Raw genomic sequence first — 26,301 nt, 5'->3', positions numbered from 1 at the left:
GTTCCACTTATCAATGTATATTGCATAGAAATAGTTAAATACTTTAATATTTAGAAAAACATCAAGGAGTCAGTTTTTTTAATGGCTGCTACATCTTTAAGTTGATAACTCAAATTTTATTAATAATTTTAAATTACACATTCTGTAGGTATAAAAGTTTAAAAAAATACATTCTGATTTAATAAAAAAACTTCTAAATTTACATTTTCAAACACTGTTGTGATTGCTATAATGACTATCTTGAAGATATAATTAGCCAAAATAAGTTAATTTTTAAAAATCAATAACATGTAGTATGCTGGCAAGATTTCTTTAGAAACAAATGAAGGTAATTATAAAGTCAAAGTTATATATGTACTATTACAAATAAATATGTTCTAAGTATAATTACTTTGTTTTAAAAAGCAGAAGATAAAAACACATAGATTAGGTGAAGAATTTTAAAATTAAGTCACCAGTGCAGAAATCTCAAAACTTAATCCCTTAAAAAGTTAGAAGATTTCAATTTAAAGGATGACTTCTCACTGGGGATATTGTGACTTTCTGTGAATCAAAAAAGGAAAGTCTATTTTTTCTATATTTAGATGTTTCTAGTGTTTTGGTTCAAGTGTTTCTATGCAACTCTTCCTTTAACTTAAATGTTCTTTCCCTGAAAAGGACATTTTTAAGCTAATGATTTTGGCCTCATGACATATATTTTAAAGATACATGTGATTCTGCAGCCAATCCCTCCCCTCATTCTAATACCTATATATATATGCACTTATAAATATATACATATTTTTGGGATTATAAAAATATTTAATTTTATGTTTAAATAATTACTGAATGTTAATACAGAATACATTACTATTTGTATAATTTTACTTTTATTTATAAAAAGGTTTTCTTATAGCAGCATTTGCATTGCAAATGAAACGTGATTGAATGATGTTGCAGTGTGCATGGACTCATACTGCAAATCAGACTAAGCAGCCACAGCATTCTTCTAGAAGGAACATCTGTTTCAGAAAAGCAGTTCCTATAAAGTACAAAAATCTTGAGGGGCTAATAACTTATGTGAATCTTAGAAGTGCATTTTAAAGTTATATCCATAGAATTGGCAAGATTTAAACAAATATCCACAAGAAGTCCAGGTTATCTTTTTACCTCAAGAAAAATTTTCTAATGAAATAAGTAAAAATTATGTTAATGAATGGTGTTTTTAATTGAATCACATGAACCTGTTAGAAAGTAACTGAAGCTTTCAAGAGTAAAAAATTTAAAACATCACTGTGAGAGATACAAGAAAGTGACAAAGATTGATGTGAAACTTAAGACATTATTAAAAAAAAAAACTCTCAACCTCAAACACTCATATTAAGCTTGTTTTTGTTGAGTTCACGCTCCAGATTTCCAATCAAAGTATCGATACTTTCTTGTAGATCTTTGAGATTGACTTTTCGGTCCCTAGACTCAATAGCCTGCATTGTCAAATATGTCTGAAATGTGCACTCTTTGGATGTGGGAGTTGGCTGTTCAATCATGATATCTGGTTCATACATTTTGCTACAGTTTTCTCCATTTTCTCTGTCTTCTGAAGGCACATCGTCATAATCCACATCATTTAAATTTTCTTTCATATTTAAAAAGTAGTTTTCTCCACAGCTGCTCCAGTCTCCTGCATAACGATTACTTAGTGGACTGTCTAACCTGGTTTGCCTTGGCCTAAGTACTCTTGATGAATCAGTACCACTCAAATTTAACAGGTAAGGTCGTTCTTTCTTCCGCCTCAAATAATTTAGAGAAGACTTGTGCTCTGGGAACAAATTGTTTGCTGATTCTTTGATAGTTAAACGTTGCACTAGAAACAAACAATAAATTTGCTTTAGCGACAGTAATCCAACTGAATCCAATTTAAAAACACAGAGCTAAATATAAGCCATTTAATAATCAACTACAAACATGCATTAAAACAAACACATGCACACTACCAAAACAAAGCATTCCATAATTATTTTTTCTATCATCAGACATAATGAAGATTAGGGACAGAAGCCAGTAGAATGTTCAGTGGTGCTAATTCATGCTATATCACAACATCCCAAAATAAATTTCCAATGTTGATTAACTTTCTGTGCAAGTTAATTATTATCTAGATGTAATTCAAACAGTAGCTAAGCTGGTAGCTTCTTCTAAATTAAAAGCTACAGCAAAAAGCAGGCAAGGCATATTGGAGTACAAATGAAACAAAAGTTCCTTCATCTGCAAACATCTAAATGAGGCCAAGGCATCTAAAGTGCTCACTCTAAAAGTTCTAACCTTTGTGTTTTTTTGCAATTCTATTAGCAGCAGTGTCATAATTTACTTTACTTTAAGCAGCCCAAATTTCACTTTGATAAAATGAACGAAATCTAGACTTGTCCACTTGTTACCTGAGCTTGATTATACAGCATTAGCTACTAAGAGTCTTCATTTATTGCCTGAAAATAGTACAGATATTTTATTTTCCCATTCTGGTTAGGAATCTAACAATCTCAAATAACATTCCTCATATTAAGACTAATTTCTTCTATTAGTATGCATTGCACTGGCCAAATATATTACCATGGAGACACACATTATTTCACAACAAACCAAGGCTTTACAGCTTACTCTTTTGTATGTATTGAACAAAACACTTGTCGAATGGACTTAATTTAAATGTTGAGGCACGGCTATTAAAAACTGTCCATAATACTTTTCTCTTTCTGCTTGTTTATTCTCCATTAATAAGTACCTCTCCATTCATACTTCCCTTCACTAAGATAAAGGGAACATATAATCAGTGATAACGCACCAACTTTACACTCTCCAACATCTAATAAATACTTGTTTCCTACTGTATAAAATAATTGAAGAATAATATAAACACGTATATGGTTCCAGTTTTCCAGACATACAGTGATTTTATAACATTTTCAGAGATTGCATAATTTTTTTAACTTATTTTACTAAAATACTTGATAACTTTGTATAGGTATGTCTTTAACATTTTTGTTTATCTGCATTTTTATGATGGTTATTACAGATCATTATGACAGCTAAAAGCTCTTGATCTAAAACTTTCTAGAAAATAAAGGTCTGATAATTACTTTACCTTGCTATTTAATAACAATATTAATATAGAATGTCCTATGCCATTAACTGATGTAATTGCAGAATTGATATCTGAATTTTTCCACTGTTTAATTATTCATATTCCTTCTTCTGTTGAAACTGCTTATCTCCTCTAAATCTCCTTGCTTTCCTCCCTTCATTTTCTGTGCTTTTCCTGTTCTTCTTAGTGCTTAAGTGTCATGGCTATTGTTTTTGCCAACCCATTACAGTACTCTGCTAACATTGAGGTCATCTGGTTTGTGATCCAACCAAAGCAAAACATTTTTGGTTCTGTGTTAAGCTTGTCTTATTTTGTCTGCATTTTCCGACATTCACCTGCAAAACCCACATTCATTTTACTGTCGGGTGCTTAAAGTTGTTTAACCAAGTTCTTATCCAAACATTATTTTTGTATATTTTCTTGGAAAATATTTAAGAAACCAATTATAATATTTTATATCTTTTAGACTAAAACTTCAATTTCTACAAAATCAACTTTACTAGCTTTTTAAACTACTGATGGTGAAATGGTTTCCTATTAAATATGTAGATTAAATGGCTAATTTTAACCCCAAAAGAAAAGTTCTGGTTTTCCTAGCACTGTTGACTACTCACCTTCAACAGGATAAAATGAACACGCAGGCTATAAATTTGCTGAAAATTTTTCCAAACATAATGATAATTACTAAGAAACTTAATTTTCTTATCTTGTTTTCTTCTAATAGATTTATATTTTTAGTCACCACTTTATTAGCTTTTTATCTATAGTATAATTACCTTATTTAACACAATATATTGTGTGTCTAGTTAGTGCCAAGTATTCTGTTAGGACCTGGAAATATAAGGGTAAGCAAAATATAGTCCTTGACCTCATGAAGCTTAGTCTAGTGAGAAAAATGAAACAAAAAGAATTAGGGAAAATTGACAGCTTTTCCAAAAGAAAAAAAAAAAAGAAAGCCCTATCCCAAATCTATTCATCATAAAAAATGTGATACACCAAACAGCTGGTCTAAGAGTTACACACTCTCTAAAGCTATTTCCCCATCTATAAAGTGAAAGGGTAGCCTATCATTAATTTCCAATACTCCTAAAACAGCAACCCTATTTTTAAAAAGCAACTACTTTGTAAAAACCCAGTACATACGAAAGATGAAAAGAAGACTGTTTTGGTCAAAAGGGAAATATGTTTCCACTATGCTCCCTCATCTGTTGCCAATCTGGCCTCAAGGCTGCTTCTAAAGAACTTAGGACTTTGGCAGAAGACAATCTGAAAAGCAATTGGCAGGCTGACTTTTACCTTCCAGTACCAATATGCCAGGGTTCTAACTGATCACTTTGAAGACAGACTTTTCAAGTAGAAAGCTCAAAGCAAATTATATTCTTGCCCAAAATAACATAAAACAAAATAAAAAGTTAAGGAAGTAAAAAGGCAGGTGGGCAGGAAAGGGTGGAACCAATTCTTTTTACCTCTGGAGTAGGGGAAGTTCCCAAAAGAAAAATAAGTAGGATACAGATAGCAAGGGAGCTAAAACCTTCCACTGAATGCATAGAGATGAGCATTCACCAAGTTCATATGGTGTGGCCCATTCTCTACGTCACCATCAATTTTCTCAGGCTCAGTAAGTGCACTATATGTACTTGATTTCTGCCTCTTCTTGAATCCAAAAGCAAGTGATGTTAGAGGGCAAAACTAACTGCTGTTTCCTCTTATCTTTCTGCCCTGTTCTGTCCTTTGTTTGAGGTATTATAACTAAAGAAAAATAACAGGTTATAGATGATGGGGCAGTTATTTTTAAATCCAATCACACAAACCTTTGGAATAAGGTACTGTACATTAGGAGACAGTTGCTTAAGGTTGTCATTGAAATACTGTACAGTGAATCTCAAATCTGAACCTGGCTTTTTTCTATAACATACAATATAAGTTAAGTTTTTGCTCCTAAACCCAAGACTAAGATGACTATTACAAAATAATGAAATGACATTAACCACTGATACAGAATTAATGATAAAGAACTCAGGTACTGATAGTAAACTTAGTATCTCCAGGCAAACAATTTTCATTTGTGATTAGAATGGTAAGATGGCTCCTTTCCCAATTCCTCATGTTTATTAAAATTAAAGCAGTTCTAGGAAAAGCTAAGAAACACACATTTAAAACTTGAACCTGAGTGATTTCTTATGTTGGGCACCAAGTGCAGAAATCAGACCAATTAACCAGAGCATCTTCATTCAGGACTTTTAAATAATAAATAACACATACTAACTCAGGTAAAATATAAATTAGAAATGAGTTTTTAAGCCTATGTTTAAAAGAAAGCAAAAATGTTAACTCTACAAATTTAAAAGTTGAAAATTTTTATTAGCTTAATTTTTAATTCATTTTTTTAAATTAATTAGATTTTTTAAAAGACTAAATCAAGCATTCCTTTGTACTTTGGTCTATTCTTCTCATATACATTAATAAAAGAGTAACAAAGCACATTTACTGAGGGCTAGCTTTATGCTAAACTCTCTGCTCATTTCCTTAGATGCTTTATCTCAATCTTCACAAAAACCCTGAGGTAGGCACTATTTATAGAGAAGCAAACTGAGGCCTAGGAAAACTAAAGTGTTGGCCTGAGTCCACACTGCTGGTGAGCGCCACAGTCGGATCTGAATCTAAGCCTGACTCCAGGGCCCAAGCACTTCTACCACTGTGCACTACTCTAAGCATCGAAGCACTTTCACACTTGGTACTATGCACGGTAGGGGAGGGAAGCAGGGGCTACTCCCACGTAAGAAAGTTTGGGAACCTAAATACAGGACCATTTATAAAACATCTAACTAAATACATATTCCTTTTAGCTCTGAAACTACATAAGAGATGCATTAGAAAAATAACTGTCAGCCTTTCGTTATTGAGTAGAATGGGGGATGGATAAGAAAGATGGAAAGATTGCAGATAATTGTCAACTCAAGCCTGGATAACTTGAAGAATGACCATGAATACAGTATAGACATCAGGAGGAAGAACTGATTTAAGGAGAAAAATGAATTCTGCTTTATATCAGCTGAAATAAAAACGAGAAGGGTAAAGAAATTAATATTTTACTGAGTACCTATTATGTGCTAAGAGCTGTGCTGAGCACCTTACACACATAATTCTTTATTTAATCCTCCTATAAATTCTATAAACATATTACTAACCCCCATGACAAAAGATGACACTGAGGCTCTATGATGTTAAAGAACTTGTCCAAGGTCAGACTGCTAATAAGTGACACAACCAGGATTCAAATCCAGAGCTGACCAAATCCAAAATGTATACATTGATCTCTATGTCTACAATAGTATCAGCAAAAGCAGAAAATTTAAATGGAGAAATCTAAAGGGCAGGTATCAATTCATAACTATTTTAAAAAGCAAAATCTAGAAAAGATTTTCTTCAATCATACATGGGCATATTTAATGATTAGCTAATTCAAACACCCTATCATTGAAAGAGAAAAATATTTCCATAGAATCATTTACCTGGCCAGAGTTGAAGTAAGTAATGAAGAACTTCAATATGTTTTTTAAAATCCAAAGCACTTGCAAGTTCTTCTGAATCAGTGAAGACTCTGTTGTTATGGGTGGAAGTCTCTTGCCTCTGACTTAATAATACGGGTCCAAAGCACACAGCCAAATTCTGGCAAGTCATCTTATTCACGTCACGATAAGAAGCCACCAATTTCAAATGATCCAACAACATCATTAGGGTTGCCTAAATTGAATTAAATTAAATTTCACTTAATACAGTCACACGGGGACAAATTCAAGGACACAGTTTATAGCAGAAAATATAGATGGGCATACTGTCACTTTTTAAAAGGTTGTTTCAAAGATTTGCTTGTAAGTTGGATGTTTGGAACTTGAAACATATTTTCTTATAGAAATGTTACACAGGGCCCTTAGGTTTCAATGACATAATCTGATTCATTAAATGGTTAAAATATACATTCTATAAAGTGCTCATGAATGCATTCCAAATTTCAGCTGGAGTCCCTGGGAAAATATACCATCAACTTTTTCCTCTCTTCCCTCCTCTAAAAAGATAACAGCAAAGGCTGCAATGGAAAGGGGATTAGGGTGAGAGTGTTCATTTTTAAGTTCAGATAAATCCTGTAGTCATAAGTAGGGACCAACGTCCTAAAATCTAGGGAGCCAACCATGGCCAGGTTCTATTGTGATCCAGATTAGGAAAAAGGCCAATGCGCTTCTTAGCTAATAAATATTTTAAGTAGACAAACCATGGAAAAGGGAAGAATAGTATAATTAGAAATGAAAAAAAACTGATTGAAAAATATTTTTTTTAATCCTTGAAAAAACTAGTAAGGGGAGTTTGTTCAAGAAGTTAGAATGGTTATTTAGGTTTAAGCAGTTATGGAAAGGAATGATGTTTTTTGATATACTAGCATATGATCAATCATTTGACAAATAAAATAAATGTGTAATTTCTTCTTCATAATTGTGTTGAAGAAATAAACGCCAACTATAATTTGTAATTTTTAAAAATTATTAAAGGGGGCTTCCCTGGTGGCGCAGTGGTTGAGAATCTGCCTGCCAATGCAGGGGACACGGGTTCGAGCCCTGGTCTGGGAGGATCCCACATGCCGTGGAGCAACTAAGCCCGTGCGCCACAACTGCCGAGCCTGCACATCTGGAGCCTGCTCCGCAACAAGAGAGGCCGCGATAGTGAGAGGACCGCGCACCGCGATGAAGGGTGGCCCCCGCTTGCCGCAACTAGAGAAAGCCCTCGCACAGAAACGAAGACCGAACACAGCCAAAATTAATTAATTAATTAATTAATTAATTAATTTAAAAAAAAACCAAAAACAAAAACAACCAGCTTTGCCTCATTAATAAAAAAAAAAAAAAAAAAAGAATTATTAAAGAAAGAAAAAAAATCAAAATGACATTTCTGGAGTCAAAGTGACAACTGGATTTGATGATTAGAAGGTAATTAGTAACCTTGGCAAGAACAGGTCCACAGAGATGGAGCAGGAAGCCAGATGACAATATGCTGAGTAGTAAATGAGTGGTGAAGAAGTGATAACCACCAGAATAAACATTTGCTCAATGTTTGGCTGTGAAGGGAAGGAGTGAGGGGAAAAATGGATCTAGGGTAGACTAGATTGATATTTTGAAATCAAAATGGATCTAGAGTAGACTAGACTGATATTTTGAAATTAAAACCAGTCACACATTGGTTAACACAGTTAACACACACACACACACACATACAACTGGTTAAATACATTAGGTTCAATCTCAATAGCAAGCCAAGAAACGCAACCTAAAATAAGAAATCTTTTTTTTTTTTGTCTACGGAATAAGATCAGCCAAAAAATGTAATTGTTGTGTCCCTTTTGAAAAGTAATATGAAAAATGTATTAAGAGCCTCAAAATGTTCACATTATTTAAATCAGCAATTCCACTCTGAAATTCTATTCCAACTAAGTAATTCTAACTGAAAAGAAATCTGTGGACAAATATATACAAATAGGTTCAAACCCTAAATATTACACAAAACAGAATGGTGATAAATTGTCAAATCTACTCAATGGAATATTATGCAGCCTTTTTAGAAAGAATATTAACAGCGTGAACTTTAAGGCCAGAAAGACCTAAGTTCATACGACAGACTACAACACTCAAAAAAGCTATATACTCTTGGGCAAGTGATTTACATTCCCTGACACTCAAATCTTCACTTATAAGTAAAATGACACGTATAACTTTACCTTATGTTGGTGAAGGGATATTTCTACCCCACACCCCACCCTTCTGCTTCTGTCTACCTTTGTAGCTGCTCCCCTCCCCCACCCAAAAGAGCAGTAATTGCTAATCTAACCAGACAGAGTACAGGCCATTCAGATGACTACAATAAACTAGTGAATGAAGGTATTGGGCTTAAAACATTTCTACCCACTCACTCTTGGACTTTCTGTTCTCATATGATAAGAAATATAGGGACTTCCCTGGTGGTCCAGTGGCTGAGACTCCGTGCTCCCAATGCAGGGGTCCCGGGTTCGATCCCTGCTTGGGGAACTAGATCCCACATGCCGCAACGAAGACCCGGCGCAGCCAAATAAATAAATATTTTTTAAAAAGAAAGAAATATAGGCAAAGCCGGCCTCATCTGGATAAGCCTGGCCACATTTCTTTCCCTTATTTTCCCTTTTGTTCTAAGGAACAAGAGCTAAAGTTAGGCTAAAACTAGTTCTGCAGACCCAGTCATCCTATCTCTCCTGCAGGCATACCTGAAGATACTGGTCCCAAGATTCAGATTGTGGGGAGGGGGCAAATGGAAAGAGACAAGGAGGAAGGAAATGGTGGTGGTGAGGGCTGTTTAAGTCTTGAGGCTAAGCCATGTACACCAATAAGTACCATATTTTTAAAATACTAAAAGGAACTACACCAAAATGTTAATTATTGTTGCCTTTAGATATTGATAATTATAATTTCCATTCATCTTTTCTATATCTTCCTAAATTTTCTATAATAAACATATATCATTTTAACAATAACAATACTCTTTTAAAACTTATAGGGAGTATTCATGCCTAGGCTAAAATCATATACAGAAAAGATAAAATTATTTTCTAGATTTATTCTGTTTAAGAAGCAGTTTCTAGATTTATGCTGTTTAAGTAGCCTTTGGCAAAGGCAGAGCTAAAACTCATGAGTGCTACAAATGTCAAATATCTAAAAAATTATTTGTAGCTCTGGAGCTAAGTATACAATTCATTAGCTGGCTTTCAGAAAGAATGCATACCAATTGTGCTTACCTTCAATGCATACCAACTGTGCTTACCTTCTCAACGTCAGGCAGACAATCCAGCAGGTCAACAGTGTACTTAGAATCACTTGGATCATTCTCACAACCATTTGATGACATTTTCAAAGGATTTTTTGCCATTGCATCTAATACAGCCTCATAAAGTTGCTTTGTTATCAGAGGAGAAGGAAGTTCTCTTAAATAATCCTTAAGAACACCTTCAGAAAACAAACCAGAGACAGATGGCAATTAGTCTTTAGAGTGAAATAAACTGTGGTGAATTTTTTTTCAAAGAATTATTACAGCCAACTTTTAACATTCTGAAAACAATAAAAGCAACAATGTAGTTATAAAGCAGAAACTAACACACCATTGTAAAGCAATTATACTCCAATAAAGATGTTTAAAAAAAAAAAAAAGCAACAATGTAAAAAGAAGTATTATAACAAAACAATAGCAATTTGTATCCTTAGAAATTGCTTCACTAATTGACTTTTTGTTTTGAAACCATGCTAATAATGTACACACATAATAGCCAAATATCATACGTATTAGGTTTGTTCATACAGTAAATCCCTTATAAAAAGCTCCTCTAAGTGCATGTAAAGAAAATAAGGCATACTAATATTAATTGTAAATTATTCCAATTATGTGAATTTTTAATTTCTAGGCTTTTCATAAGCCCTTGCAAATAAGTGAGCTATATAAATATATCTCCTCTTTAATACAGAAGATATGGCTTAAACATACATACTGGATAGTCTGGATAATCTCTAATGCTATACTATGGAAGGAAAAAATCATCCCTAAAACCAAACAAATGAAACCAAAAGCCAAGAACAGAAAACATCAGACTTGTCACTATAATAGGAATGAGGTTAAGTCAATTTCAAACACACCACAAGTAGTTATGAACTAAGAGATGATATACCTATAGTAGAGGAAACAGGGAAGAGTAATTAATGGTTGTTACATATAAGGTAGGTAAGATACTAGCTAAAGGCTAGAATGTGATCACAAGGAAAAATAGAAGACATTTCTGACACCAAAAACCTTAATAGAGACAATATTGATTTAGAAAATGCTCTCAGCTTAGCCGAGAACTTAGTTTGAGAGCTTAATTTGAATTTAAACATGATCATAAAGGAAGTTTCCCATCTAATAAATCTTTTAAATTTGATAGACCATGGTTCATTAGTTTCTTATGCATCCTTCCAGTATTTGCTTATGCAGATATAAATAATATATTACTATTTGTTCCCCATTATTACATAAAAGATAGCATATATGTCCTGTTCTGTTTCTTGCTTTTTCATTTAACATCACATCCTTGCCATATTTTCAGTACATAGAGATTTTCTTCAAACATTTTTACAGCCACATCACAGTATTCCAATGTATGGATGTCCCATAATTTGATCTAGTCAGTTGCAATAGACAACTACTTAGGTTCTTTCTAATCTTTTGTTATTTCAAAACATGCTACAATGAATAACCTGCACATCATTACTTTGTATGTATGCAGGTATGTTGGTAGGACGAATTCCCAAAACAGGACCACTGGGTCAAAAATACATTTGTCATTTTGAGGGAAAAGGAGGTGTAAGGATATTTCCTAGGTCTGGGGCTTCCGCATCTAGGTGAATAACAGCGTTATTACTTGAAATAGGGGAAAAAGGAGGAAAACCATGTTTTAGGGTATAGGAAGGAGTTTCATTTTGAACATATTAAGCTTAAGGTATCTATGGGACATTCAAGCCTACTGAATATAAAAATCTGAGGCTCAGGAAAGAAATGGCTGGAGACACAGATCTGAGAATGATCAACTTAAAGATGATAACTGGAAACTTGGGAATGACTGAGATTATCAGGGCAGCATACAGCATGATATGAGAAGGCCTAGTGATAAGAGAAGGCTGTGAAGAACATCAGTAGGAAGAACGGCTAAAGGAGTATGAGTGGTAAGAAGAGGCAGGATGGGGGTGGGGGTGAGACAGGCAAATATGCTGCAAGGAAGTCAAGGAAAGAATGTTTCAAGAAAGAGTTTAAGGTATCAGTTGATACCCAATAAAAGTTAGGTTAGATAAGAAGAGTGTTCTGGATTGGTCATTTGTATGTTAAAATCATTCAGAATGATGGCAGGACTCCAGTTGGAAATCTAACCATAGGCGAGGTATCAAAGTCTTCACTGAATAAATGGGAATGCCCAAGAGTTCTGTAGGTGATGTTAAATTCGAAAGGCAGAGGTGGTGCAAGACTGTGCCATGAGCCTCCAAAAAGCCTTATTCCTTCATTGAGCATAAGTTCCTACTCAGTAGTAAAAAGGTAATAACCTGGAAATAGCACTAAGGAACCAAGAGAATATTGACCAAACTTTTTCTTTTTTTTTTTTAATTTATTTATTTTATTTATTTATTTTTGGCTGTGTTGGGTCTTCGTTGCTGCGCACAGGCTTTCTCTAGTTGTGGCGAGCGGGGGCTACTCCTCGTTGCGGTGCACGGGCTTCTCATTGCTGTGGCTTCTCTTGTTGCAGAGCACGGGCTCTAGGCGCACGGGCTCAGTAGTTGTGGCTCATGGGCTCTAGAGTGCAGGTTCAGTAGTTGCGGCGCACGGGCCCAGCTACTCTGCAGCACGTGGGATCTTCCTGGACCAGGGCTTGAACCCGCGTCCCCCGCATTGGCAGGTGGATTCTCAACCACTGCACCACCAGGGAAGCCCCAAACTTTTTCTTTAATGTATACAAAGAGATACAACATATATAAAGTGCTTGGCATATAATAATAATCAATACATGTTAGACATACAATGATGATAATGATAAAGCATTTTGTACACAGTACGCATGCAACAATTGTTTATTCACATTCCTTAACTTATATCATGTGATCTTTACCACTATCATTAGTTTCCTACAATGAATTGCAGCATTCAGTGTAAAGAGCATTGAGTTACAATCAGAAAGTGAAAATGCAATTTTCTGTAGCTGTCAAATAAAGACACTACTAACCATTTAGGGCATAATTTTTTTTAAAGGTTCCATATTTGTTCCTTGACAAAGCAAGACTTGTTAGTTCTTATAAAACTCAATATGCCCTGGTAGCTTGAGACTTGCCGTATAATGCAATTATATTAAATCAAAACCTAAAAGATCTCCAGAAAAGATAACTTTATACCTTAGTGAAACATATATGTCAAATATCATTATTCTTTATATGATTAATATGCTAAACAACCATTAATATAAATGGAATTTTAAATTAACCCAAGTTCAAGATTACTTACTTCACTATAATTTGAGGGCAAATGAGAGAGAATTATTATAACAAATATTAAGCACTTAAAGTATGCTCAATGAACATTATGTTCAATGAAGTAAAAATTATAGTTGCTTTTCTATAAGCAGACAAACGTCACAGGAAAAATAATCAAAAGATTTTATAAAATGAAACAGAGAGGAGGTATTCATAGTGCGTTGTAACATATATGATATAACTACTCATCAATCTAGAAATTAGCTATATGGCCTTATCCCAAAAACTTAGTGATAGGCAGGAGCATCTTAAAGCCATATTGCCTTCTTAACATCTTTCAAACACTTTGGGACATAAAAACCATAAGATAATAAATTTGTGGTGACAATCTTTAATGTCACAGGAGCTACTTAAAAAAGACTTGGGGAGAATTTATGATGAAGTTTATTTAATGCAACACAGTAAATCTTTTATCATGTACTTGAAGCAGGCAATTATTGATAAATAAAGAACTGGTTCTAGTTACATCTCTTAAGCTGCCCTGTAATAGTTAGATACTATGAAACCATATGCCTCTCACCCTCATTCAGGCACAGGACCAACTACACAGAGAAATTCTACTCATCCCCATGGTGGGATATACGTATCACCACACTAAAAAAAAGTCATTCTCATCTCTAAAACTACCTCTTCTCAGAGGCTGGTTTGAAGTACCTATATTTTATTAATTCTCAATCACAAAATTCACCCTGTTCTCTCTGCCTAAAACTCTAATAATCACTAAATAAATAATGTTGACTTTTCTAATTTCTTCCCTTGTACTATGAATAGATTTTATATCTTAAATTTTGCACCTGATTGAAAAAAATCTGGCTTGTCTGGAGCACTTCATTCTGTATTCCAGACAAACCAGCTACTAAGAATGCATTAAACTGTGAGTAAACTCTATCATTCACTCCATTAATATCTCTTCTTTTAGACCTACTGAACTGTTAATTATATTTTAAAGTTTACTTGAAATGTGAGTTCACATGGAACAAACACATGAGGCAACACTATTACTGGCCAGTTCCCCAAATCAACAATACCCTTTATTTTGAGCCACGATGAGCCCTTGTGTATATTTTATTGCAATTCCAATGATATTTCTCAGACAAACCTTAAGTCATTCCATTGGCTTTCTATCAAGAAAGAAAACAGCTCTAGGTTCTTCTGAAAAACAGTTTTACAGAAATGGAATATACAAAGAATAAAGCCAAGAAATACCCAATTCATAAATTATGTAAACTCTCAATTTTAGAAAAGAATGCTTCTAAAAATCTTTCATTGACCTATTGTCATACCTTCTGCATATGCTGCAAATTTCCAACTAAGGACCTTCTCTTATAACAAATAATCAATTCAAACCACATCACTTCATCTTTTTAAATTATACACATTTGACATAATTTTTATCTCCAAGACAAGGCTTCAACCAAGACAAAATCTCCTTTTATTTAGTTAGAGTGTAATTGTCTGAGAACTGCTATTTATAAAAATTTTCTTTAATAAATTCATAAAATGAGTCCTTTGCTGATTTTGTTATTTACACATTATTAAGGGAAAAATTCTACTTTTTTGTAGAAATGACCCATTTTTTAGTAGAAATAATATGCCTTCTTCCTTTATAAAATAAAAGTAACCATTATTTCTGGTTTGCTAAAACTTAAGAGAAAGAAAAAGTGCTTTGGTTTGCTCCCTCTTAGAATTAAAATGCTTGGGATCAAAGTTTTAGTTATCTAAGAATATAATATTAAATATTCTATGAAATACAGTCATTCAGAGTTCAGAGATTGGGAAGCTCAATTATTTGGAAAGTCTCAATCCTGACAGTTAGCTTTAAGGATTTCAACTAATAAAAATCTCTTGAATATGTGCAAGTTGAACCTTCCTCAAATTCTCACCTAGACAATTAATTGTGTGTAAAATAAGAAAGCAAATTAGAAGAGAAAAACAAACACTATTACAGCAAGAAAAAAAAAACAGTAGTTGACAGTAGAGAGAAGAGAAAGACTATCAAAATACACAGATGATCTAGAAATACATACCAAAGCATCTGTAGGTAAAAGGATGTGATAGCTGAGATATGGTTCAAAATAATCCAAGTTTGGGAAGAATCAAATGAGGGGTATAAATGAGACAGGTTTGGTCATGTGTTGATTATGGAAGCCAGGTGATGGATAAAGAAGGTTTATCATGGTATTCTCTCTACTTGTGTATATGCTTGAAAACTTTGCTAATAAAAAGTAAAACAACAACAAAAAACAAACATGGAATTATAAGCCAATAGACCTCGAATATCGATTAGTTATGAAAAATCTCCTAATGGCCAAATTCAAAGGCCTTTTTTCTGTTCTCATTTTATATGATCTCTCCACAGAATGACAGTGCATCACATCTTTCCTTAACACTCTGTAGCCTCTTGTTTCCCATACTTTCTGACTCCTTTCCTCTCAATCTCTTTAGCTGTTCCTTCTTTCCTTGCCTGCCTCCAAAGTTTGGAGATCCTCAAAGTTCTTGTCTTTTCAAACTCTATAGACAACTGCAAGGCGTTAATTACAACTAGTGCCAATGACCATCAAATTGCCGTTTTCTAACCCCACCAGTCGGGGTATTAGAAGTGTATTTACAATGCTATGCATTGGATTGCATTCATCACCTGGGTAAACAGCAGATCCCTCACATTCTACTACATCCTCTCCTTAGCTGTAGGAGATATATCCTTGATATATCCACTGAGATCTCCTACTAGTACATCAAATTCAATATATAAGTTTGAAAAAGAAACCCAATTCATAACCTTTTCCTACATTTCTCCACTGAAAGCAGTAGCTTTCCTCTCAGCTTTCTTATTTCTGCTAATGGAACCCAATCAACCAGGTGTCAAAGTCAGGATTGTCTGGGCCCTCCCTTTCTTCAAATACTTTCAATTCTATTTCTTCCTGCTGTTGCTGCTGCTGCCAGATGCCGTCCAATCTCATTACCTCCTTGCTGAGACTATTGCCAAGGCTTCCTAACTGGTTTTCCTTCCTCTTGTATCTTCTAATTTCAGTCCATCACACAGACTTGCCAGATAAATATTCCTGAAGACTATCTCTAAAGATTTCACTCCCCTGCTCAAAAATCATTGATGGATCCCCTCTGTCTAGTAAATAAATCTAAATTCTCTAACCAGATAGTCAATGCCCCTTATATTATGTTTGCTCCAGTCAAACTGAACTCTGATGACATTTTATTTATCCCTCTATGAAGAAAAGGTACCCTTCTCCTTCTGTTAGCTACTACAGTTAATTTAATGTAGGTCTCTTCCTCCCAACACTTGTTGGCTGTTTGAGGATAGGGACCATATCTTGGTATCTCCCCACAGAAAATAACACAGTAGTGTTTGTAAAAGAAGGAAAATAAGACTGCAGAATAAAACCAAATTAAATTTAGGCTACAAAATAGTATTTCAATTCTCTTTCCTGCAGATGTAGTCTTTCCAGAATGTGTACATAAAAATAACATTTATTACCTGTTATTACATTTATATCTGGGTATTGGCTTTCACACAGACCAACAGCTTTGCTATCCTTCTCAAAAGCCTCTCGAAGTTCTTTCTTGACTGCTGCCGAGCCACATAATCGGTACAGGCCAACTACCTAGAAATAAAATTATGGCCACATTATGGTAAATTGGATAAAGAGAAAATATTATAGTGCAGTATGTATAAATCACATGAACTTGGCAATCTAATACGTTCTGATGGCATTTAATTAAAAATATCTCAAACATAGCTTTTGAAATCTCACCATAGACTATACCGATTATACTTATATAGTTTAATAAAAAATTATATTCTTTCCTTTAAATTTGAACAATATACTGTGATTTCTGTAATGCTGGCTATCATATCTTAAGCAAAGATACAATCCCTACTCTTTAGTTTTATATGCTCAAACAATATCTCCATGCCCCAAGATGGTGCCATTTCACATCTTCTGCTCTAGACTGAAGTAATACAGCACACCAGTTAAACTAGGGTTTTGGATTCATAAAGCCCCACACTATCACTCCTTGCTTGGTGAATTTGAGCAAGGTACTTAATCTCTTTAAAACTCGGTTTATTTATTCAAAAAAAGTATATTTTTGAAATAAGGTTCCAGTATACTATTTGTGTAAAGTTATCTTTAAAAAAAAAAAATAAGTTTCTGAGGAAGAAATAAAAGTATATCTAGGATTTTTTAACTTATCAAATTAATTGATTATAAAGCAATGAAGGAAATTCAATTAAAATAGTATATTAAAGGTAAAATAAAACTTCTAGTTCAAAATGTATATAAGATGCAAAGATACCACTCACTCTCCCCTCAACCTACATTAAAAAGATTTGTTTTTTAAACACTGTTAGTTCAGTATAAATTCACTAAGAGGAAGTCGACATGGTATCTTAAAGAGAAAACATGCCTGATTAAGCAATTGGAGTTTTTTAAAAGGATAAACCTTCAAGAAAATTGAGGAAAGCGGTTGTCACCCATACTTCCACACCAAAGACTATTTAGGAAGTTTAATCACCTTGAATTGAAAGAAGTTACAGATAAAGAAATTATTTCAAGACAGAAATAAAGTGAAAACACACAGTGCAATCCCCAAGCATTTGAACTAGGAATCACTTTAAAATGTTAAAAATGATCTAGAGGAAGAATGCAAATGAAATTTCCCGGTTTACTTATGACAACCTCTTCTGAGTTTTTAAATAACTGATAGAATACACTACAGAAAGTGGGTCTCAATATAGGAAAGCGTCAGTAATGGATACATGGAAATGTTATCCAAGATACTTGCGATGACAAGCATTAAGTATTAATTGAAAGATAGTAAAGAACCTACAACTATTTCTAAGAGAAGGTAATTCAAGGTGCTGCTGCATTCAAAAGAATCAACACAATATGGGAAATCGAGGAAGGTACTGGAAAGAAAATTCAGATTTCCTGTTCTTATCCACATTCATGGTACATTCACATCATCACAAGAAAGAAAAGTAGAACAGTAGATGATCCAGACAATGAAACTAAAATATTAAACAGGATCAAAGGAAATGCTACCACATGAGAAGAAACTAACTTGAGTACAGCCCTTCTGGTGTAAGCACACTTAAGTGTCACAAAATCTCATAAGGATGTATCCTCTTAAACTTGAGAAAGAGATGAACCTAGAACAAATTAAAGAAAGCAATACTTCAATAGCAAGTAATAAATTAATGGAACATGTTATCCCAAAAGCTGCAATTACAAACATAGTTTTAAAGGTGAATAAAAGAAGGAAGAGCTAATATAGATATGTCAGGAAGGGATATTTTAGGATATATCCCTACCTTCAGAGGCTGACTTCTTGAATCAAACACTTGAAGTACATGCTTGATGCCTCTATTGAGGACAGAATCTGAACCGGATGGACCATGAGGATGATTTCTAGACTAATTTTTCCCATTGGAAGCAGGAGATAGGTGGTAGTAGCTTTCAAAGTATTTCGAAGATATCACAAACCATTTTTTGTTTGACTATCAAAACCTGATGTTCATTGTAAAAAAACAAGAATAATTACTGACTAGAGAGGTAAACAAAATTTAAGCAGTATGCCGCTCTGTAAACTGCAGGCACAATCAGCCTCTTTCTGTGTGTGTGTTGGGGTGCAACAGGGAGAAGCAAAAGAGACAAAACAAGAAAAGGTGTTGAAAAAGTACAGCTCCAAACATACAACTGTAAAATTTTTTTACTTTTTATTTCACAAGAAATAATTCTTTATTAAAATAAATCTTTCTAAACTTTAAGTATAGAAATAAAAAGCATTGCTAAAAATATTTTCTTGGCATTTAAAATCAGTTATTACAGTCTTATATACTTGCTCTTTATAAAATATTTTCAGAAAATAGACTGTAAAAGTACAGCACTATTTGAGTTACTTATTTTAATACACAATTGTAAAAGTTTCTGTTTAAATAATTAGCTTTAAAGTCTGCCTAATCTCTGGCCTCCCTACATGCTGCGTGGAAAAAAAAAAAACAGGAAAAACAGAGGACCTTAAGAAAAAAGTAACTGGACCAAAAGTTGGATTGGAAACTAAAGGCCTCACTTCCACCCAGACAACGTAAACTTAACTTGATGGAATCACATATCTGAAAAGAGGTTTCAAAATTCAAATGTCCTACCTCTCAGCTTCAGAAAGCTACTGCATCTATTTTCATTTAATATAAGCAAAAAAGACCCACAGAGATTAAGTGACTTGCCCAATATCACACAGCCAATAATGGATGAGAAACCAGAATCCAAGTCTCTTGTACCTTTATACAAAACTCCACTAACTTATGCAATTTCTATCATTTCCATGTTAAATTCAAGGTAGGTTATTTTAAGTTTGCTCCTACATTTTTATAAAGAAATCATAATTCAGATTTTGTAGTATTTATCCTCGATATTTTTAAATCAATGTTATAAATTCTGATAGCACTAAAGCAAAATACTTCAGAACGTAATGATGCTTAGGCTTATTTTGTATTGCAAAAAATTAGTATAAATAATTACTTATACCTCAGATTAATATCCTCAGTGATACACTGTTTCTCATTGTCATAGTCTACGTGTATAAATGAAAATAAAGATAAGGTCTACTAACTGGTTAACATTTGCATATCTTGTTACAAATAACACCAGGTTTTTTGTTTGTTCTAATAAACTGCTTTTACCTTCTTTAAAAGGAAAAGAGAATGAGATGTGCTTTTATTAGTAGGACCTCTCCTTATCCTCCATGCTATCCCAAAGGTAAGACATGGATAAGCTTATGCTTTCCAAAGAGTGGAACTGAGGGAGAACAGGGAATAAGGGCAGGGAGTTAATTTTAGGAGTGAAACAGGGTTATAATATTCACTGTCGAACTCTCTACCAAAAGAATGTCAAACCATTCAGAAACATTCCTTAAATGAATTAGGCTTAGCCTATGTTATCAGCTCTGGCTTTTCCTAGGAATGCCATTGTAAAGCAATCTTCATCTCGAGGTATAACACCATGCAGCTCTGCATCACAACATAAATTATGGAACCATCTAGCATGCTTTCAATCACTGACAACATAGGTTAAGGCATAAATTACATCCTAAACAGTAATGGAATAAAAATAAAGAATCAGAATGAGAAAAAGTCTAAATTGGATTTTTTTTAACTTACCTTGAACTCCTTCCCCCAAGACTTACTATAAATAAATTTAATTATTACTCAAATAGATAGATAAGGGGGCAGTAGAGAAACACAGTAAAATAATACCTGACAGCCTCTCTTTTCAATTTCCATAATACATTTCTGAATCAGGAGTGGTACCATCAAGCCTATATTTTCTTTCTCTACAACTTCTCGAATATCAACACCAAATATTACTGGTTCTCGATTTATATCTAGTCCATGAAGTGAATTCTCCCACTGTTCCAAAAGAGTCACTTTCACATAAATAAGACCTCTAGGTTCAAGTTTGACAGCCAACTGATGTGTCTTTGTCACTCTGAATAAGGTGGGAAGAACAACAGTCCCATGACAACACACTCGATTTTTTCTTGGAGTGGGTTCCCAACTGAATACGACTAATTTCAAATGCTGTGCATTTTCAATTTCTATGTTGAAAGTGTGATCCATGTCTAAAAACGTTGTCCGACATGTGAGCAAAGCTGTTCTGGCTTTGTTTACTGAATCTACCTGAATTGCACAAAAGACATCTTTTGAATCTATCCGAGGTGGTTTTAAATCCTCAGCACCATAGAAATGCACACTCATGAGCCCAGATATGTACTGAGAACACTTAGGTTGATCAGAAAAGCTATAATGTCTAAAAGCATCAATGTCTATTTCATTCTTGCTGCAACTATTTGGAATTATTTCTTTTCCTTTTGCAAATTTGTTTTCACATCCATGTTTGCTAGATTTAGCTATAAGTTCAGGAGAATCTCCATCACTGAGGTAACCACTTTTGCAGGAATACTTAGAACTCACAGAGGTTTTCTTCTGGTAGCTGTGCTGAGAAGACACACTAGTATCAAGATGGTACCGGCTTATAACATTCCTCTTAGCAGCTGTGGTTGTGTTCCCAGAAGGTAGAATAACAGCATGATGAATTTCTTGACAGTTACATTTAGACAAGGAAGGAGTATTATCCGGACTGTTTCCATAATTCAAGGTTCCTTTAACACTCAGTTTCCGGCTAAATTCTGGCAACCTTTTCATTTTCATGGAAAGTTTCCTCACAGTTCGTGGAGATTTTATTTTATCCGGGAAAGACCAATGAATTGAACTGCCTTTTTTCACAGGGCTAGGGCTTGTAGAAGATGGTTCTGTAACTCCCAAATCAGGCTTATTTGTAGCAGCTACTATCCCAGGACCTTGAAAATAAAAGACATTATAAGGTGAAATGTTTTGATTCCTACTTTTATTTTTACTTTATAAAACACCAACTTAACAAGCTCTCACACGGACAGAAATTCTTCCTTGTCTCATCTTAAGGGTGAGATTTAGTCAAAAGTTTAGATGAATCTCCATTACCATGTTCAAGCAGAATATCAATATCTACAAATGGCTCATGGTGGAAAGAAACATCTCCCTCTCCATCTGCCCTTCTATTCTGACGCTTTGGAGGAAAGGTAATATAGGTTCCTTTTAAATCTTTCCCACTGCAATATACTTCAGTGAGTATGTATTTATAACTGTAAACAGTGGATATCAGAGAAAACTAGGAAAGCTTCCTATTTTAATATGTTCATTTTAACATATTAAAACATTAATTTCAACATGTTTCTTATTTTAATATGTTTATTTATAAATTCTACCTAATATAAGAATGATTCCTCTATATTTACAATTCTCTAAACACTAAATTTCATCACACAGCGTTCCTGGTTAAAAAAAAAAGTTAAAAACCAGACAAGTGTATAATTTTGACAACCAAGAGCCCCTTCTTGTTCTAAAATTCTATTAGAACATATCTCCAAAGATTATATAGAATGAACTCTAGTTAATCAAGAATAACTGAATAATGAATATCATAAACCTAACTGAATAATTTTTAAAATGGTATAGACATTTTTTTTCTTGTATTATCTGTATGCAATAATTCCGTAGAACTTCAAAAGCTAAATTAGGGTCTTTCTTTGCAATTTTAATATATTAAATGACAGTACAGAGATAAAATATGTTTTCTTATAATTTTCAATTTTCATAAAGAGTAAAGTGTTAAAATTCTTTCGAATTCTTCTCCACACAAAAATAGTTTTATTTTTTCCTAAATGTCAAAATTATTCAGGTTTACAATAAAAAGTTTTTTAAAAATTCAAAAAAGTACAAATAAAGTAAATAATAGCCCACATTGCCAAGAGATTAACCATTGTAAAACCGCACTACCGGGAGATTAATCATGCTAAATATTGTGGTGAAAATAATATTAAAAGTAGTTTCTATTGTTATTATTAAACTATTAATATTTAATTATTATTAAAAATAATACCAGCCAACATTTACTGAGCTAGACAAAGTGTGAAAAATTAATTTAATAATTAGTATGAGCAGATCCTCATTTAACTCTAATGATAACCTTAAGAGTTAAGATACCATTACCACCCCCATTCTCCAGGTAAGGAACCTCATGCATGAGCTAATTTGTCTAAGATCACAAAGCTGGTAAGTGGAAGAATCAGGACTCAAACGTAAACACAGGCTTTCAGAATCTATGCTCTAAAATACTACGCTTTCTGTCTCTCCATCCTTTTAAACATTTTTCTGTCCATACATATACATCAAACTGATTTTCAAATACCTTTTCTCAACTATTATTAAGAAGTTAAAGTATTCCATTTAACCTTAAACTTTCAATTCCCCCCCCAAAATAAAGAATGTAAAGACTAATCAATTTCATTTAAAAATCTGAACCTGTTCCTAGTAAGTTTTCAAGTTAATAGAACAAAGTGAAAATAACTTCTAAAAATGTTAGTATTATCCCAATTATTTAAAATTTAAATTAATTTTTCATACTTTATCTAATTATTCCTTATAAAGATCCTTAATGACCCTAATATCAGAGGCTACTCTATGTAATACTACATTTGACAATTAAAATGAGAAAAAAGTGTTTATTCATTTCAAAAATCAGTAGATTAAATGACCTTTCTTTAAAGTATTAATATAGTATTCTCCCTCCACCCTTCAATGTGTCCTATTGACAAAGTAGTTTCTTTATAGAGAAAGGACTATTTTAAGTATGCCTGCTGGGCTTTTCTGGTAAGCAACTAATAAGAAATGGAGTGTTTGATAAACTAGACAAAGCATTCCCTTGTACTATAAATTGTAGTACAGTTCTACTGGTTTCCTGGTCTAAAACATTCTATAGTAGTCAGGGTCCTGCTGTAGTCTACAATCTATTTTGTCATGGCCTAAAAAAGCTACCCAGTATATGAAATTGCTCTAGGTTTTATTAAATCAATAAAGAGTTAATCTAACATACTGACTTTTTTTACATATTATGCATTAAATATTTCCTACTGAAGTCCTTACCTAATTATTAAAATGAAATACTGCATTTGTTAGCCATTTCTACTGCAGACAAGACTGAATTTATTTTTAAAAAATGCTTTGTTTTTATAAAATCCAAGAGCTGAAATATGACCAATTTGAACAATCACTTAAAATTAAACCAAAATTATACTAACCAAATCACAGATTAGCTATAGCTTGTAAGGGGAAAGCATAAAATGAAAATCTTTAAATATAAATTTATGAACTAGGCTAGAATCAATTGAAACTGGCACACTCCTTCAGCATCTAGAACAGTAACTGGCACATAGCAGAAACTCAGTGTTTATTGAATAAATGAATTAACCAATTGTTAATTGCCTATAAATTGGTAAACCTTTCAGGAAATACAATATAGAAATTACCTATAATAGTTGCCAGCTAAAAAGACCAAGTAAAGATACTAGTAATCGATCCTAATGAAGCAAAATAGATCATGATAAAGATCACTGCAACAGTCGTGGAAAGATTCTATTAACACCCAATATTAAGGAACCAGTCAAACAGATTAGGGCACATCAACTCAATTAAATACTATAAAAATAGGGAAACAATCATAACATTAATCTACATGTAACAATACAAAATATAGATAGCAAGTGAAATTAGCAAAAACCAAAAATAGTCCACTATGTCAGCAACTAGGTAAAAGATACATATATATACATCCAGAAGTTAACAGGCAAAAAACAAGTCACAATTGTGTTAGGATGATCATAAAATTGTCATTCATATTAAAAATACTTAAACTTTCCTATTTCTTAATCAAAAAATTATTTTGAAATTCAACCATTCTCTTTGCCTATTTCTCAACAGATTTCTGCCAATGTTGCTAAAGAAAACATACCACTTTAGGTAAATAACCTTTCTGATCAAACTAAAGCAAAAAAAAGATGACATATAAACGAATTGTCCAAATACTTCCTTTGGTCAACTTAGGAACGTGTTTGTTGTAATAATATACTTAAGAGAAGAATAACAGTAAGAAAGGAGACATAATTGGCAGCCCTACTGTACTTTCAAATTTGGGTGGTTTTTTGTTTTTTTGGTAATGTCTGTCAGTCTTTACAGATTCACAATTTGCCACAAACATAAAATAATAAAGTTTAAAGACAGTACTTAAAGTGTATATCACTTTACAGACACTGGCTCTCTAATGTTGCTCTTATACTTATGCCCTCTTGCCTTTTCTGTACCATTCCAGACCCATCACTATCTGTCTGCCCTACTCCTGCAAGCCCTCCTCATCACTCCATCCTGATCACAACCTCTGTTCCGAACTATTATTTTATAGACTATTTATTCCTCTTCCCATCCATACTACAAAAGAAACACATTCGCTCTGGAAAATCAGTCTACAATTAGAAATGCACACACACAATTTTACTCCCAACACCAGGGGGTAGGGGTGGGTCAAGCATTAACAGTTCCAGGACAGCTTTTCATTGTTTCTTTCAAAATTGACATCATACAGTTCACACTGTTTTTTAACTCACTTTTTTTCTTATCAATATAACATTTACTCCTTCTCCTCATACCCCTGAGAGAAGGATCCAAATGCAAGTAGATTGTTTGTAAAGCACAAAAAGATCCAAGAAAGTGAGAAAATTCAGGAGAAAATTCAAGGTGAATTATCAAGCCTGCTACCACTATGGGCACCTGGAGCTTAACTTCATGAGAAAACTCTGGGAAACAATATAGAATTATCCCACCCAAGTGTGGAGGGAGCTGGGGTAGGCCTATACCAACTCTTGTCAGTCACTAGTTGAGGGGCACTCCCAGGATGTCCTGCAGGAGACTCCCTAACACTTCGGAAGGAGTCCTCAAGTAGCGATGCAGATACGGATTTTTGGAAGTAGGTCGCCTCCATTTAAATAAGTAATAAAACCCAAGGGATATGGACAAGTACTAACAGCATCTGCTATACCCCACATTTTTGACTACTCTGTATCATTTGAACTTTTATAAATTAAAATGACTCGATATTATATAGAACTGCTTTCTATTCAACTTTTTTTTTTTTAATTAATTAATTTATTTATTTTTGGCTGTGTTGGCTCTTCGTTTCTGTGCTAGGGCTTTCTCTAGTTGCGGCAAGCGGGGACCACTCTTCATCGCGGTGCGCGGGCCTCTCACTATCGCGGCCTCTCCCATTGCGGAGCACAGGCTCCAGACGCGCAGGCTCAGTAATTGTGGCATACGGGCCTAGTTGCTCCGCGGCATGTGGGATCTTCCCAGACCAGGGCTCGAACCCGTCTCCCCTGCATTGGCAGGCAGATTCTCAACCACTGCGCCACCAGGGAAGCCCTCTATTCAACGTTTAGTAATTGCAACTAAAAGTGTTTATGCTCTGTTTCCTAGGTAGTGCATCTGGGACTAAATTTAAAAACAAGCACACCAGAAATCAAGGCAATCAAGGGAAAATAACACCATTAGGTTGAACTATATGAAATGCCAGGTTTTTGTTTTTGTTTTTTTTTCAGACCAAAAACTGTTAAATATTGGCAGTTTCATAT

At 33.8% G+C, this 26,301-nt stretch overlaps 1 protein-coding gene across 2 annotated transcripts in view; it reads right to left on the bottom strand.

Annotated features, from left to right (window-relative positions):
- Positions 1 to 1,346: 1,346 nt before the first annotated feature.
- Positions 1,347 to 26,301, bottom strand: part of SYDE2 (synapse defective Rho GTPase homolog 2) — a 36,999-nt gene continuing 12,044 nt past the window's right edge. The window contains exons 3-7 of one of the 2 annotated variants that reach the window (XM_061186385.1): positions 20,504 to 21,606; positions 16,724 to 16,850; positions 9,956 to 10,137; positions 6,631 to 6,862; positions 1,347 to 1,843 (exon numbers count right to left, since the gene is read on the bottom strand). In XM_061186385.1, coding sequence (XP_061042368.1) covers positions 1,347 to 1,843; positions 6,631 to 6,862; positions 9,956 to 10,137; positions 16,724 to 16,850; positions 20,504 to 21,606 — 2,141 coding nt within the window. Of the gene's footprint in view, positions 1,844 to 2,426; positions 2,463 to 6,630; positions 6,863 to 9,955; positions 10,138 to 16,723; positions 16,851 to 20,503; positions 21,607 to 26,301 lie in introns of those variants that run through there. The other variant, XM_061186384.1, reaches the window with a different exon arrangement.

Source organism: Eubalaena glacialis, chromosome 3 (genome assembly GCF_028564815.1).
Source record: "Eubalaena glacialis isolate mEubGla1 chromosome 3, mEubGla1.1.hap2.+ XY, whole genome shotgun sequence".
In the NCBI taxonomy this organism is placed as follows: domain Eukaryota; kingdom Metazoa; phylum Chordata; class Mammalia; order Artiodactyla; family Balaenidae; genus Eubalaena; species Eubalaena glacialis.
This window is presented reverse-complemented; position numbering and strand designations above follow the sequence as displayed.